At 34.8% G+C, this 16,382-nt stretch overlaps 1 protein-coding gene across 1 annotated transcript; it reads right to left on the reverse strand.

The window, feature by feature from the left end:
* Window positions 1-2,798: 2,798 nt before the first annotated feature.
* On the reverse strand, window positions 2,799-16,260 carry taf7 (TAF7 RNA polymerase II, TATA box binding protein (TBP)-associated factor). The gene is made up of 12 exons (XM_044127920.1): window positions 15,831-16,260; window positions 15,333-15,409; window positions 15,169-15,247; window positions 13,329-13,462; window positions 12,895-13,015; window positions 12,735-12,793; window positions 12,214-12,286; window positions 8,348-8,461; window positions 7,336-7,530; window positions 4,518-4,630; window positions 3,322-3,381; window positions 2,799-3,095 (listed from the first exon to the last, which is right to left on the reverse strand). Exons 1-12 carry the CDS (start codon window positions 15,847-15,849, stop codon window positions 3,051-3,053), a joined length of 1,089 nt encoding a protein of 362 aa, XP_043983855.1. The 5' UTR covers window positions 15,850-16,260; the 3' UTR covers window positions 2,799-3,050.
* Between the last annotated feature and the right edge of the window lie 122 nt (window positions 16,261-16,382).

Raw genomic sequence — 16,382 nt, forward strand, 5'->3', positions numbered from 1 at the left:
TGTATACATTTATAGTAATCAAAACAGGCTGAAGCTTCTACTACTGCTTCAAAACATAAGCATGTATTTTTAACTACACAGACAACAAAAGTAATTGATTTTCTTTTTTCTCTTTGCACGCAACAACCTGTCATTGATGGTTTATTAACGAGTCTTTCTACAGTCTTTTTTTTTTAACTTTCTCTCATGATTCAAGGGTAAATGATAAATAATAAAATATCTAACCTCATCACATTGATCAAGAAAAAAGTTCAATCTTAAGTGTTGTCAAATAACCTAAAAAAAAACAACTCGTACCTTGCCCAGTTAGTGTTGGATTTTAAAAAATAATAGGTTTTTGGTCAATTCATGTCTTCTAGGAAGGTGGAGTTTTTAGTTTAACATTAATACAGCATTGTGTTGTAAAATGTGTTTAACAATAGTCTGGATGATAAGACAAAACAAATTAATTAAAACAATGCAAGGTCAGAACAAAAATAAAAAAAGAGTCTGTCGAGTTTGCTCTAGCTAGCAATTGATTCTGGGTCTCTCTAATAGGTTCTGGTCAGTAAATCTTGTGAAAGTGTTTCCTAACAAAGGGAAGACAGGTTTCATGAGGTTTTGGATTATTATGGACCAATGATTCTTCCATTTGCCTTTTGTTAAGAAAAGTGAGTCTGTGATGTTAAAGAGGATAAATCTGATTTTGATAAGTTCTGACTCGAGCATCATAGATCCGTCCCCTACCGGTTTTTTTGACACTGCAGAGGAGTGTCTGTGTGAGAGCAGCTGACCAATCTTATGGTAAGAATATTCAGATAATCTAAACAAAAAGAAGTCTCAGGAGCACATATTAAATTTTCCTATTACAATTGCCATCACTTACTGGAGTTAATTAAGAGGTTCCTCAGGGCTGTGCTCTAGTTCCGCTTTCAATCTCAACATAAAATGCTTCACTGGGGTTACATCATCCAATAAAAACAATAAAGACAAGACTATGTAATAAACATCCACAATTAAATACATATTAGTGTAGAAAATTAAACTTTCAAAAATGGCTAAGCATCAGATCACACTGAAGCCCAATTAGAGCAACGTCATTTTACTGAAGCTTAAGGATTTCCCTGAACATCTCAAAAGTTTATTCAGAAGCCAATTGGATAAAGGTAATAGATACCAACTTATTTCAAACAGCTCATTGTCTCTACCAACAATGTTTCTCTGTTACTACATGCAGCTCTGTGTACTGTTCTCAGAAGACCTCAGTAGAGCTTTTAAACTGGACTTATACTTTCCTTTTTAATTGGTTTTAAAAGTATTGCCAGTCATGTACATAATATAGTTTTAGTTTATTTCTGTTGTTGTGTTTGTTTATTTTGTTTTTGCTTTGTTGCTATATTATACACTGTACTTCTGAATTTAAGGGGTTATATAAATAATTTGGAGTAGATTAGAGAGACTGGACATGATACAATGACATTTTTCCTGTTGGGAGACAATAATCAATTAGTAAATGATCAGAACTGGACAGATTTTCTTTGAACAGCGACCAATAGGTAAAAACCAACTTTTTTCTCCTTTTCATTAAAAGTAAAACTCTGAAAATAACCTCCATTTGGGTCTTCTAAAGCATGACTCAAACAACTTACTCTTTGATGCTCTTCATCTTAGTTATAAAACCCTAGAGGAAATTATAAGTCAACTCAGCTCCAGTTCCTGCTGTCTGGATGACAAATAAAGTTTGATTTGATTTGATTCATTTTAAATTAAGTGAAGTTCAGATAAGGACAAGATAATGGACACATAAAAGAAAAAGAATACCATTACAAATATCCAGTCTTTTTTAAAATATAACTCTGTAAAAGAAGATGGGTCAGAAAAAAACAATTTAAATGTCAAACATTCAAACTATTATTTAATTCAACTGTGCAGGAAACTCACAGAAGCAATTTCTTGAGTTTCTTTTAGAAAAACACCTAAACTATCATCCTTCAATCTGTTTCTATCAGAAATGAGGATGGATTTGTTTTGAGGTTATCTGGCCTCAAATGAGGATCACTTCCTGTAACAGAACGATCCGCGGTGCCTGGAGTTCTTACAGCTTCAACCTTGAACATTTCTGCTTTATTTTTCTTTTAACATTTAGAATGAGGCACCCAAAAACAGAGACCAGTAAAATAAGGAGAATTATTTAGGACACCTGAGAGACTTTCTGATGACGACCTTTTGGTTTTGTTCAGTTTCCCATTTGTTTCATGAGCAAAAATCTTTTAAAAGTTTGGGTGCTAAGCAAAGACAGTGGGTATGAATAATAAAAGAGCTTTATTTATCTTCTGTGTGAAACAACTAAAAGTGTGACTGTATCAACACTTAAACAGTCACTTAACCTGACCCACTTATTTTAATTCATCCTTAATCTATTGATTGAAATTATTGTAAATGTAAGTTTTACTAACAAAATTAGGAAAATAAACTTAACTTTTTATAGAAAAATAAAGCTTTTTATTTAATATTATTTTCTGTTAACTGGAAATCACCCCACTTCTGTTGGCATAATTTTTTAAACCTTTGCATAAAGAAAAAAAAGCTAATTTTCTGCCAATTTTATCGTGACTGTTATTAATTTTGAAGTTAAAAAAGGCAGAAACATATAATTTTTTTAAAGAAATGGTTTAAAAATTTGCAATTAATAGCAAATAATAATAATAAAGAAAAAAGTTAATTTATTTGCACCCTAAATGGATGAAGCAAATGCTTAAAAAATATGAATATGCTGGAACATGTCTTTCTCATTCTTACTCAGAAAAGACAAAAGCAAAACTTGTACAAGGCTCATATTTTATTTTAGAATGACAAAATACTTCCACCTAAAGTCCAAAATGCACATGCATAATGCAGCAACGTAGATAAAAAAACACTTTTAGACTATTCACAAATCAAAATGCTGCAGATGTGATACATAAAAACGACCAAATTGGAATGACAAGGCAAGTTTTGTTGATAAAAGACGCCTCCTTCCTGAATGAGGATTGTTGAGTGGCTGAAGACGATAAGAGACTGCCCCCTGCTGGTCACTTCTCTATCAGCGAGTCCAGCTGCTCCTGAAGCGAGGCCAGCTGTTGGGGGTACAAAATATATGATATGATTGAGGCTCAGTAAATATCAAATTAAACTGCAGAGAAAGAAGATGATAATTAACTCTAAACATCACAATAAATTTCACAGTAGGGAGTGTCAGAAGAAATTCCACTTTGCTTTCTAACTTTTCTGTAAAGGCTGGTATTTAGAGCTGAGAACTTTAAAAAGCTCACAGCGTGAAGTTATTACCAAACAATTACTCACCTGCTCCATCTCCTGCTCCTCCTGCTGAACGATCTCATCCAGCAAGGCTTGGAAGCGATTCTGCGAGGAGAGAGAGACACAAACAGGATTAGTGGGAGTCGACATGCTGAGCCTCATTAAAGTGTGATGGCTTTAAATGTGTGTCTGCTCATGTCAGTATCTTCTCTGTGACAGAAAGGCCACTTGGAATGCCAGTCAGAGACGGCTGACCTTTTCCACACGGCTGTGATAATAACGACTGGTGATGAGCCTGAGACGTCCCAAAACACCAGGAAGTGAGAGCTCTAAATGGCAACATGAAAAAAGCCCCACGTCTTTGTAAGGTTTTCAATAAAGAGCCCAGGGTTGAGGAGGGAGATTTTTTTTGTTTTTTCTGGATTCTATGCTAAATACCAACCCATAGAAATGTTCCTTAAACACATAGAATATTTTTTACAACCAAAAATATAAAACGTGTGGCATACATTTGTATCCATCCCCTTTAAGTTTGATTTAAAAAACAGGGTTTCTGCAGGATTCACCAACTCAATCATGAATGAAATTAAATACCTGCTCAGTGAAGAAATGTTTCTGCATAAACAAACCCTGCACTGCAAAAATACTAATTATTACAAGTATTTCTGGTCTGGTTTCTAGTGCAAATATCTTAGTAAACTTGAAATAAAACAAAACTGACTTTTCAGCAAAATATAGGAGTTTATTATTAATTATTGAATTATTATTCAATAATTCCTTAATATTGATTAAAAAGTACTAGATTATTTCACTTATAACAAGACATTTATCCAGTGTTATAAGTGGAATTAATGCTTTTTCCTCAATATTAAGGAGTTATTTACTTAAACAGAGCACCATTGTCTTGTTGATAAGTTAATTGTAAGTTAGTTTTGTCTTATTTCAAGTAAAATGTTTGCACTAGAAATCAGGGGTGCGCTGACTGCATCTACAGTTGATCGACCGGTCATTCAGTCAAACCTCTCCAACGGGAGAGCAAAAGAGGACAGCAGTTGATTTTTAGATGTTTGCCAAGGTAGATAAGATCGGCTTCACATTTAAAAATCGGCTCATCGTCGATCTCCCAAAATTAAGGAAATCGGCTGGCTAAATCGGTGCAGCCCTACGAGAAACTAAACCAAAACTACTTGGTGATATTTTGTGTTTCCGTGACGTGATCCTAAACTGGATTCGCTGCTCACCTTCAGGGCCTGGTTTTCCACTTTCATAATGAGCTCCTCCTGCTGTTTCTTTCTGGCACGCGTGTCCTGAAGCTTGGCCTTAATGTTGTTAATCTGCACCTGATAGTCCATAACTGCAGAAAACAGCAGGTGGTTCGTATGTTAGAAATATAAAAAACATTAAGAAAACATCGAAGTGTTTGCTTTCCTGTGCAGCAAAGCTGAAAAATTACAGGAGCATCTTCACAAGCAGCACTCCAGGGACAACACACACATACACCTTTAGTACAAGAAGAGGAGTTTAATAAATTGGATCTAAAGGAAACAATTGTTCAATTTAAGGAATTGAGACAACTACATCAGACCACTGTAGGCTTAACCTCCATATTAAACTGAATCGGACTGTGTCACGCTAAGCTTTTGCCTCATCAGCATCTAAATTAATCAAATTAATTGTACCCACTGGTGCTTAATATTCTGGTGCAGCTGCTGTACTTTGTTAAATTACTGAAGAAGCAGCAACTGCAGCGTCGCTGATCACAACCATGAACTGCTGCAGGAAGTCTTGTGAGCCAGCTTGAAACATACTGAGAATAAAGTGTGTTTGGAGCTGACCAGTGGTGCTGACTGACAGCTTCATGTATGCAGATAAGGAGGCAGAGCGCTGCCAGAGCGGGCAGCTGCCTGAGCTGCATGCTGAGATACAACACCTGTCAGGCTGGTTAGCTGAGAGCTGTCAGTGTGTGAGGGGCACAGCGTGTGTGTTTAAGTGAAAGAGGGGCTATTTATTTAACTCTGAGCGTGTGATGTCTGACCTAAAAAACTCAGCTCTTATTAAAAGTTCAGTTACTTGGCTCAGCTTATTTATTTATTTTTCACGTGTGTTTTGACAAGTACCTGAGGGCGATCTGATTTAATTTAACGTCAAACTTTCTTCCAAAGTCCAACCTTGTCGCTGTGACAAGCAGGACTGAAAAATTAACATCTGCGTTGGCTAAGAGACAGAACATTTACCCTGAGGGGGGACTGGCAAGCCCAGTGTGAAACATTGCAAAATCTAAGGCACCTATTGCTTCATCCTGCCTAGGTAAGGAGGTTATTTGAATGTGAATACGTTTAAATTAAAGAGTCTGCACTTGGCACTCATGTCCATATCTTACATTTAACAAATTCGAGCCTTGATCTGGGATCATCCTTTGGCTTTTGTACATGAATATTTGAACTATGGTAATAAACGTCATAGAGAAAACTGCACTCCCCAAAGGGGGGTTATAGGCTAATAACTAAATAGCTTAACCTGAATCGGTTTTAAACGAATTTATACACATTTTTTAGTTATTGCCCCCCCCTAGTAAAGATGCTTAAAACTCCTTAGCAGAAATTCACCTTTTCTTACAGCAACAACAAAATGTGATTCAAAGATATCCAACATTTAATTTCAGTTAATTAGGTAATTAAAGAATGTTTTAGAAGCATAAATTCAGTTTACATTTGTTCAGATCCTCAGGATAAATTAAGTTAATTCTTATGATGATTTACTTTTATTAGGATAAAAGTAACTATTTACAGGTTCAAATATGGACAGGACGATATTTTAAGGGTTAGAACCTCTCATGCATAAGGATTTGTAATATAAGAAATTAAACTAGCAAATATAATTGCTTATTAGACTTTGTGTGTGTGTTTATGCAGCTGGACCGGAACCACACAGTTTTTTGATCTCATTCTTATTATTTTTTTAACTTTGATCATTTTTGAGAATAATTTCATTTGTATTGTTTTTATTTTGAAGTAAACAGAAGAACCCCACCCAGAGGATCCAGTCTGGGTCATTTTGTCATCAAGTGGATTGTAGGGAAAGTAAAGAGAGCATAATTATGATTATGAGTATTTAATATTAAAAAAATCATTGAGAGCTTTTTTAAAGTTGTAACATATGAGGTTTCATTTCTTTTAGCTGATCTTTAAAATAGGAAAGACAAGAGAACATAAAATTTATAGAAAAGAGGATTAGTGCAACTGAAAAAAGTCTAAATTCTGACCTTAGTCCCAGATTTCTGGCTTTTTATTCTGAGAAAAAACTCAAGATGTTTACTTTTTGGGGGGGAAATAGTCACAATCTGAGACAAAAAAGTCACAATTTTGAGAGAAAAGTCAAAATTCAAAAAGAAAATTTAATTCTCAGAAAAAATGTCAGAATTTGTATCACACTAAGCTTTTGCCGATACGGCAAAAGCTAAAAGTGAGGGAAAAAAGTCAGAAAGAAAGAAGAAAGGTTAGAAATCTAAAAACAAAAATATATATTTTATCTAAAATTGTTAGGGAAAAAGACAGAACTTTGAGAAAAAAACTGAACATTTGGAAATAAATCAGAATTTTGAGAAAAAAGTGAGAATTTTTAAACATATTCTGAATTTTGAGGAAAAGAAGGGTAAGAAATCTAAAAGCAAAAATAGATAATCTGTCTTAAAACTTAGATTATGACTTTTTGGAAAAAGTAAAAAGTCTGAAAAAAACTGAATTCTGGGAAAAACGTTAAGATTTTGAGAAAAAGTCAAATTCCGAAAACCATTCTGAATTGTGGGAAAAAAATCATAAAACTTAATGAAAATAGTCAGGGTCGTTCTTGTTCTTTCTTTAGGCTAATCCCTTATGATGACCTCTAAGTATTCGGATCTAAGTCCTATAAAAAACCTGCGTGCAAAAGAAAACAGAATGCTAGATAATCCACAGAGTATGTGTAAAGAATAATGGGGTCAAAGTTCACTTGGCAGTCGTCACTGAAATGAATTCAACCAGCAGAGAGCTCATGATGTTTAGTTAAAGTTTTGTTCCTCACCTATCTGGTTGTTTCTGTCGTTTTCATTCTGAGCCGAGTCCGACTCGTTCAGCTTGTCTTGCAGCTGCCGCACCAGATCGTCCTCAGTGTCCATGATGTTCAGGTCTTCGTCGTCGTGCCGGTCCCCTTCATCCTCCTCATCCTCACTAGAGCTGCTGATGTCGTTGAAGATCTCCCTCAGTTCGTCGTGTGGGACTTTAGAGAATGAGACAAATCAGAAAAATGCTGAAATGGTTCACGTTACGTACAGCTTAGTTCCTATTAAGCTAAAATGAAAATAAGAATTAATGGTGAACACAAACAACGCTACAATGTTTGGCAGGAAACTTGAGATTTCACCTTTTCACCAACCATAGCTATATTTTATTTCTACTTACCTTTTGTTTTCTTGGAAAGACCAGTTCATTTCAATTTACGTTCAATTTATTTCTTTGTAATAATTAATTCTGAATATAACATATCTCATTTATAATTTGTTATACAAAAATGTGGAGTCCCAAAACCACATTTTTGTAGCCAAAACATCAGAGCACAACATTTCCAAAATTGAAGAAGTACAATAAAACAAAGCCTGGAAAAACAAAACAAAAAAAACGCCTGGCACCAAACAACCAAAACTGCTAAACCACAAGAAGGCAACAGGAATATGGCTGGGAGCCATCTTACTTTTAATATGAATACCTAAAATATTTTGACATTTATGATGAGAAAATTAAAATATTATGGGCATGCAAGTAATTTATCATCTTAAACCACAAAGGAATTATTTCATCAACAGCTGAACACCAATAATTTTTTGTTACAGTGTGTTGGTAAAATCAAATTGATTCATTTTCCTTTCATTGTATAACTAACACACAGCAAACAGAAACACACTCACAATGTATCCATGGCGACCCAAAGGATGGGAGTTATTTTTCGCCTGAAACTCTTAATTATTAGGCAGACCTACAAAATCAGTAAATCATTTTTCTCCACACTTCATACAATGAATAAGCTGCGTTGTTTTTACCTGAGGCTCCATGACCCATCTTGTGGCCCGAGGTGCCGGGAGAAGAGTCCAGATTGGCCAGAGAGCCATGCTGGTCGGCTTCTTTGGACTCATCCTCTGCTATGACCTCCCACCCTGGACATCTGGAGTTAGGGTCAAACAACTTCCAGAAACTTCACTTAAACACGGTGTTGCAAAGAAACACACATCACTTACAAATCAGCACCAAATGAACATCTGGTAAAAACGGGGTTAAAAACCTGAAATATAAATTAATATTCTATTGTAATAGGGTGTTTATTTAATAGAAAAAACATCCATGTTAATCCATTAAATACAAAGTCGTATTTAATTTATCCTACATATACAGTGAGCAGGACAGCAAGGGAAAAATTCTAAGAAGTGGCTTCTGAGGGTCTCCCAGTATCCATAGCAACCATTTGAGGACGTCGTCATGCCAACCAGTTCCTTGTAAGGTTTGCCAGAGAAGAACCTTTTCTGTCGTAAATAAAAAATGCAAATATGTGGAGTTTTTAAATAATTTTTTGTAAGAAAGAAAGTAAATAAATAAAATTATTAGATTAAAGTCGGAATATAAGAATAAAGTTGTGGTAATAAAGTCATAACATTTCAAGTCATATTACCAAAATAAAGTTCTAATATGTATTTATTCAGAAAAATAATCTAAAATACGTGTCAAACTCGAGGCCCGCGGGCCAAATCTGGCCCTCAAGACTCTGGAGCAGGGGTGCTGAAACATTTTGTCAATTCAAAAGTACTCCTGGGCAAAAAGAAAAAAAAGAACAAAAACTAAAATCAAGCAAATAAAGTAGTAAAAAAAAATATTAGTAGAAAAGGGAGGTTTTTCATTGTAGATCCTAAATGTAAAAATTATTCTGTAGGTGTGCTATATATTAAGAAAGGCATCTTGTTTTAAATTTTTTTGGGCACAGCATAACAAATTTATTCTCAGCAACAAGAACATAATTTAGGTCACTTTCTGTTAAAATGCTCGCTATAATTAGCCAAGTTGAGTAAATTAAATTAAAGTTGATTTTGGTTCAGAAAAGTCAGTCTACTAATAATAAAAGCTTGGCTATAAAAAGACTTTGTGTTGTACCTAACTTTTTCCTTTATGAGAAAATAATGTTGGTAATAAGTTCATCTTGATTTAAAAATAAAAAGTCCAGATTTCTATCATTCTCAACAGCTTTTGAGTGTCACACACACTCAGTCCAAGGGCCACAAATGGTCCCCAGGCCACACTTTGGACACCCCTGCTTTAGAGGGCCATAAAAATCAAATCAGTTTCTTGCATTGTGTCAAATTACAATGTGAAAATAGGTTAACTTTATGACATACTCATCATATGTTGTGAAAGGTATAACTAACAATTTGTTAATCGGTAGTTTTATCAATACATTTTGCCCTTTGAGGATGTTTAAGGTCTTAAAGTGGCTCAAGATAAAAATGAGTTTGACACCCCTGATCTAAAACATGTGGCCAAGTAAACCCAGAAATGCTCCAAAATCAGACTTTTTTCATGGTTTTTGTGGGGCGATCTTAAGAGAAAAGCGCAAAAGGAAAGGTTGTGCAAGGAGGAATGAAAAGGATTCTCCTCTCTGTAAGCACCAAACTTGAGAAATGCTCTAAGACAAGTCTTGTTCCATTGTCAAAAAAGGTTATGCAGAGAACACAGAGGAGGAGCTTTAATAATGTCCCTACTCTTGGTTGTATTAAAAACAATTGAAAAATTTTCCCACTGTAGAAAGATTATTTTCCAGCTTTGTCCACGTCTCTACATGCATATGTTGTGTGTATGTCTAAAGCTGTATGCAAACAATGGAACTATAAATAATCTAGTTTTACAGTGCTCAACTAAGCAGCGATAATGAACAGTCGGTCTCAATTAACTCAAAGCGAGTAGCCACACAAAGCAGCATCCCTGTGCTCTTATTCTGTCAGGCAGCCTCAGAGCTTCATCAGAGACCTTAAAAGCTTCTTTTCATACCGCATCTTCACACAGAGGTAAGTAAGGTGAGCTGGGAAGGAGGCTGAGTGTTGGATAAATCCAGCTGGGAAAATAAAAGTCAGGGGAGCAAATATGGCTGTCACACCGGAGAGAAGAAAGACGCTCCATCTAAACATCTAATCGTATAAAAACTGTGGGCATTTCCACTGACTGACCAATCACAGCCCAGCAACAATGAACTGTAATAAAAACAGAAGAAAGACAATGTGTGGAGGTTAAATGAAATAGATACAATAAAATAGATTATTATCGAAACCTGATCCAATCTACTGTAGTAACTCAGCTGAGATATGTCATAATGTATAATGCACAACAAAAAGACCAAATTTCAACAAGTTTCAAATATCTTTGTACTCTGGAAATAAGATAAAACTAACACTTCAGTCATAACATGGGGAAAATGTCTCGTTAGTGAACTAATATGACAGTGGATCTACAGTACAAAAGTTTGGACACAACTGTGTGTCCAAACGTTTGGTCTGTACTGTAGTACTTTTCCATCAACACCAAGGAATTATTTTCTTAAACAAGCTCTTATATCGTTCTGTAAAGTTACTTGTAAGTTAGTTGGCACAAGAAAAAAGCCCAAAAATACTTTGTAAGATTTGTTTTTGCAGTGAGTCTATATCATATTTTGGGAGGTTTTTTTTTTCAAATATTTATTTCTGCTAATCTTTTTGGATATGTCTTAATGTTAAAGAAAACTTAAGGTCCTGTTTCTCAGAAGAGCAGAATTTTAAATAAACCCATCCTATTTTTGTTTTTCATGCAGAAATGTTATAATACAGTCTGGATAGCACGATAATGGAGAAAATACTGGCTAAGTTGTCTACCAGTCACTGACAATCACTCACAAAGAAAGTAGGGCATAAATAGATCAATGGAAAGTTGAGTGGAAGGAAAAAGTGTGGTAGAAAATTTTGTGAATTCAGCAAAGATAATGGCAGCAATGAGATTGGAAAGCAAAATCAAGAGTTTTAGGGAAATAGTTGATTTATTAAAAGCACCTTACCTAAACCAATAAGTTTTAGATCAAGAAGAAGAGAAATGATTCAAGACCAACAATGTGGATGAGCTCAAAGTCACAATTAAAGTAACCAGTGTTTCCTAATCACTTCAGCAGAATGCAAAAAGAAAATAAATTGTACAAAATCAGAAGAAATAAACACCGGCACCATTTAGAAAATCTATATGAGAATCTCTTTTTGAATAAAATTGGGATTTTTATGTGACTTCAAATTACATCAATTAGTTCCTCCAGTTTTTTTTACAAATCTGCAAAATCCACACAAAATTAATAGATCCCCAATTTTTTTTTCTCTCAAAATTGGCCAAAAATGTTGGGTTTAAGTGACTGCTGCCTGAACCTTACCTGATATCAAGGTATAGTGCGTGATCAATACAGCGATTGATAAAAAGTCACACTTAAGATCAGACATTAACGCAAATATCACAAAAATTCCTTACAAAACTTTCTAAATGAGAACCACAAAATCTGTGACAATCACAAAATCCTGGATGGACTGACCAGTGTGAAAAGATGTTCAATATTATTTAATTTTAAGACACACTTATTGAATACTGAAACAAGCAGCTATTTATTGGTATTTTAACAGTTCAGTGGGTTTTAATAATACGTTCTGAAATAAAAGGCCCTTTAGAAACATCCAGACTTTTGATACGGCCCAAAATAAAATGACAGCCCTGCTCTAATATACTGAGATGAACCTGATTGTGTGATCTTCTACTTTCTTCAACATGTACAAGATTTATTTTGCTTGGTAAAGCACAACAACACACGCAGTTTTCCAGTGGATGCACTGAATATTTTTACCGCAGGTGTCTAAAAGGATACGAACACTGACAGCCTCTGCGTCTGTGCTCAGCAGCCTCTTCACTTCCTTTTCCACATCAGGAGATTCAATGTACTGCAGCGGGGGAAAAGCAGAGAAAGATCAGAATACTTCTAAACCAACATGCACATACACACAACCACAAACACATGAAGGTAGCAGCTGGCTGCAGGCCAGGGAGGGCATTAGCGACTGAAACAGAGAAGGTCTAATCAATATGGCTTTGCTCCACACCTTCAGGAAAATCCATTCACAAGACAAAGTGGAAGTATAGAGCTTCGGCTCGCTCACGTTCACTTTGATCAAAGCTATTGTGAAATGGCTTTTTTTTTTGTATGCCTTTAGGGAAAACTAAGACAAAATGCTTTATTTATATGTAAATCTTAGTTTTCACTGTTTCATAAAATGTAAATGTCTTGTTGGAGGAGCGCTCAGAAAAGAGACAGGTCATCAAACAGTATGCTAAGCAGACGGGTGAGGAACGCTGGAGGGGACTTAAAAAGATAAAAAAACATGTTGAAACCTTCTTTTTCGCCGTCTTCCGAAATCTTCGCTTGCGCGTGTTTTTCAGAGGGCAGGTGACTGTGGACGCGAAACAACAGAGTTAGCAATCTGCTAATGTAAGACATTTTAGCTAAAATCTTTAAAAAAATCAAGACCTGTGAGGATATTTATCAACTTACTGCCATGATTCCAGATGAATTTCTTGTCCTTGTCTTTGTCTTTCTTTTTAGTTTTTGGGTCAGTGCCGGTTGGCTCCTCCAAAGGAGGGTAGAGATCTCCATCTAGTGTACACACCAGCATCTAACCACAGATACAGAAAACAATGAATTATTAAACAATTTTTAATACTTTGTCATATTAAAGATTGCAAACTTGTAATAATTTCTTTGAGCATGAAGAAGTACATAATTGTGAAATGGAAGGAAAATTCTGAAAGGATTTCAACATTTTCTGATCCTGATTAGTAAAAATAAATTGGAAAACATTTATTGTTTAACTTCCCCTTCACAATGATCAACAGGATTATCCCACATAAATATAAAATTGAATCAAATTTAAAGGTTGCAAAGCTCTAAAAAAAGAAGAAAAAGTTTAAGTTTAGATTAAGGTTTACCTGACAGACGTCAGCTGTCTTGTAAAATGTTTTCTTGTCTACTGTCTTCAGGGACTCAATCATGCATGGCAGCTCCACCAGTTTGCAGGCCAGAGGAACACGATCGACTCTCACGATCCCATGACGACCATCCGCTGTAGACAAGAGAAAAATGAGAAATAAAAGCATTTTGGTTTTTGCTGCGTTCTGATCAGATGGGAAAAAAAGCTACCTTTTAACATTCTTAACTAAAAAACTAAATGAATAGGACTTTCAGATGTATCCCAACATTTTTAAGGGCTTTTATGGATTAATATCCAAATTCTGTGTTCACACAATTCGGGAGAGTTAAAATATATTTGTTATTATTTCTAAGTACATTTTTTTAAAATCACAGAAATGATCAGAAGAAGTAAAATTGTTGAATCCATCAAATTTAATTTAACCACAAGCAAGTATATAATTGATATGCTAATCAGCAGTGCTTTCACTGAAAACTAATCTTGCAGTATTCAAAATGTAAAAAAAAAAACTAATAAAAATGAAACCAGAATGTAAAAATAAAACTCATTCAAGACAGAAGTTCACATGAAGTAATTTTATGCTTCTGAAAGATATATTTGTACATAATAAATATAATCAGAATCTTCTTCTATACGCAAAAACATCAATACAAACTTAAATATGAAACAGAATTTTATTTTCAACAAAATTACATATTGGCAAAGTTGGTTTATTTAGACTTCAAATTTGGTTTTTTTTGTCAAAAAGTTACATTTGAGTTACTCTGCTGTTGACAGTTGGCGGTTACCATAGCAACCAGAAACAGACAGCTCATCTCCTTTTTCTGTTGCCGTCTGCAACTGTGGTATGTATTATCATCAGCTCTGTGTTTTCTTTATCAGTATTATATTTTAACATATATTTTTGACCTATTTAATTATATACAAGTTTTCATGAGTATTTTTTGCAGGTTTTGTAACTGTTTTTGACTGTTTTCTGTGTTAATGTTGTGCATTTCACTCAATATGCCTGATTGTGTCCGTTGTGACGTCAACCTACTGGATTTAAGATGAACAAAGAAGGGCTACAAATGCAAACCCGCTAATATTTAGCAAAATATTCTTCTGTTTTCAAAGTCATGAGTGAAATTAAGGCATAATTCTGAATGGACTTTTGATCATTCTTCTTATCAGCATTGATAGAGTTAACTTAAACTGGTTGGTTTCCTCCCATCAACTTAGTGTTAAAGTATAGTTCAGATATGTTCAATGGGAAAGATGTTAGGGATTATCTTAGATGTGTAAATGATGCTCTGATTTGTTCATTTTTTCAGTTTTTTTTTCTTTTTGAACTTTTTATTTTCAGCATTTTTTTCAGTTTTGATGTGTGTTTGAATCATTTTCCTGTTGAAATACCTTGTTGAATCTTGATGACCCCAACTTCCACCCAGCTAAAAATTTACAGGCTTTGCTTAAAAACTGTGCCAGTATCAGGAAACTAGCAAATTTTCATTAACTTTAGGTAGAGTGGCCAAACATCCAGTCAGAATTACACCAGGAGTTTATGGGAGAGGATATTCATATTTGAATCTGTATGCATCATTTAGGCTCTGTGTGCATTAGAGAAAATTCTCAATAAATTCAAACTCCTGCACATAGTTTCAGTTTTAAAGACTAACATAAAACAATTGTTGAAATCAAAGTTATATTCCCTTACATGAGCGCATGTTAACCTCCCATCAGCAATGCAGATCTTGTGAGATTAATTTCATGATCAAATGAAGTGAAATTAGTAGTTTAACAAACAGGTCAAGCATATCACTCAGAACAGTGGCAGTAATACTGATGAAGTAACTTACGGTGCAGCTCGATTGTAAGTCTATCTTTCATATTCATACTGCTGGACTGCGCTATCCTTCTGACTGTTGAGGCATACTCCTGAAAAAGATAGAAAGTGAATTCACATCACTTTAAACTCACACTGTACCATGCTGACCTTTATTAAAGGAGTAAACTTCCTCACCGAAGGAAGCCTCAAGACAAACTGGCTCTCCAGCTCATAAGGAGCATCTTCTTTGTTCTTGGAGCCGATCTTTCCCACTAGAATCAAAACATACAGGGATCTGGTATCAGTTTATGAGTTTACTAAGAGCTTGTGGCTTATTTTAATATGAATACGATATTAAAAAAAAATTAAACGTTGTAGTTAAACACGGAGTTGGATAGGAAGACAAACAATTTAAGCAAAATGAACTTATTTATCCAACTTATTTCACGCTTTATTTATGGTGCAAAACAGAGCAGGTAAACATAGTAACGTAAGACGTTTACCATAGACTGTAACGTTTACATTGCTATTGTTATAACTGATATAATGCAGTAAACTTAACGTATCACACTGTATTACATTTGTTTGCGTTCATTCCTCCAACGCAGATGCGGTTAATGCAACATAAATAATAAAAAACCAAGGTAAGCAAATGCTAATGTTAGCAAAGAAGGATATAAAGATAGCGCTGACCTTTAATTTTAGACGTCATTTCCAACTTCGTGATTTACGAAGCCTGCAGTTGAAATGAAATGCAGATCCGCAGAGAATAATAACAAAGAAAACTCGAAATGAACGATTTAGATGTAATCAAGGTATCGTCTGACCACCGAGATTAGCTATATGCTAAACTAACTGTGGAGTGATGTGCTGTGCTGCGTTCATGTCGTCCTCGGATTTGTTGAATGTTTACGCCTTCTCGTCTGTACATTTCCGCAGACGCCTATCAACAAAAGAATTATGAAATTAAAATTGTGCATGATCATTCGAAAAGTGCAAGATTCATTTCTTCATCCAAGAATTGTATGAGTTATATGAAATACGGTGCGTTTTCAACTTTAATTTACAAATACCGATATATACAAACGTTGCATTTAGGTTGTATCGCGAGACTTTCCGCTCTTTAGCTTGGAGTAGCAAAAGAATCCCAAATATATTCAGAAAGTTTTAATTGATTTTATCGCAAAAGTTATATTTCGCAGCGTTAATTCAAAATGAATTAAATGCCTGTTTGGATTCACTTCC

The sequence above is a fragment of the Gambusia affinis genome, linkage group LG09 (genome assembly GCF_019740435.1).
Source record: "Gambusia affinis linkage group LG09, SWU_Gaff_1.0, whole genome shotgun sequence".
In the NCBI taxonomy this organism is placed as follows: Eukaryota; Metazoa; Chordata; class Actinopteri; order Cyprinodontiformes; family Poeciliidae; genus Gambusia; species Gambusia affinis.

What these genes read in the sequence shown, in the direction of transcription:
- taf7 (XM_044127920.1), bottom strand. An exon ending in GGAAGACGGCGAAAAAGAAG is followed by an intron (nt 12,287 to 12,734) that starts GTTTCAACATGT and finishes CCCCCGCTGCAG; the next exon opens with TACATTGAATCTCCTGATGT. An exon ending in GATGGGTCATGGAGCCTCAG is followed by an intron (nt 7,531 to 8,347) that starts GTAAAAACAACG and finishes CATTCTCTAAAG; the next exon opens with TCCCACACGACGAACTGAGG.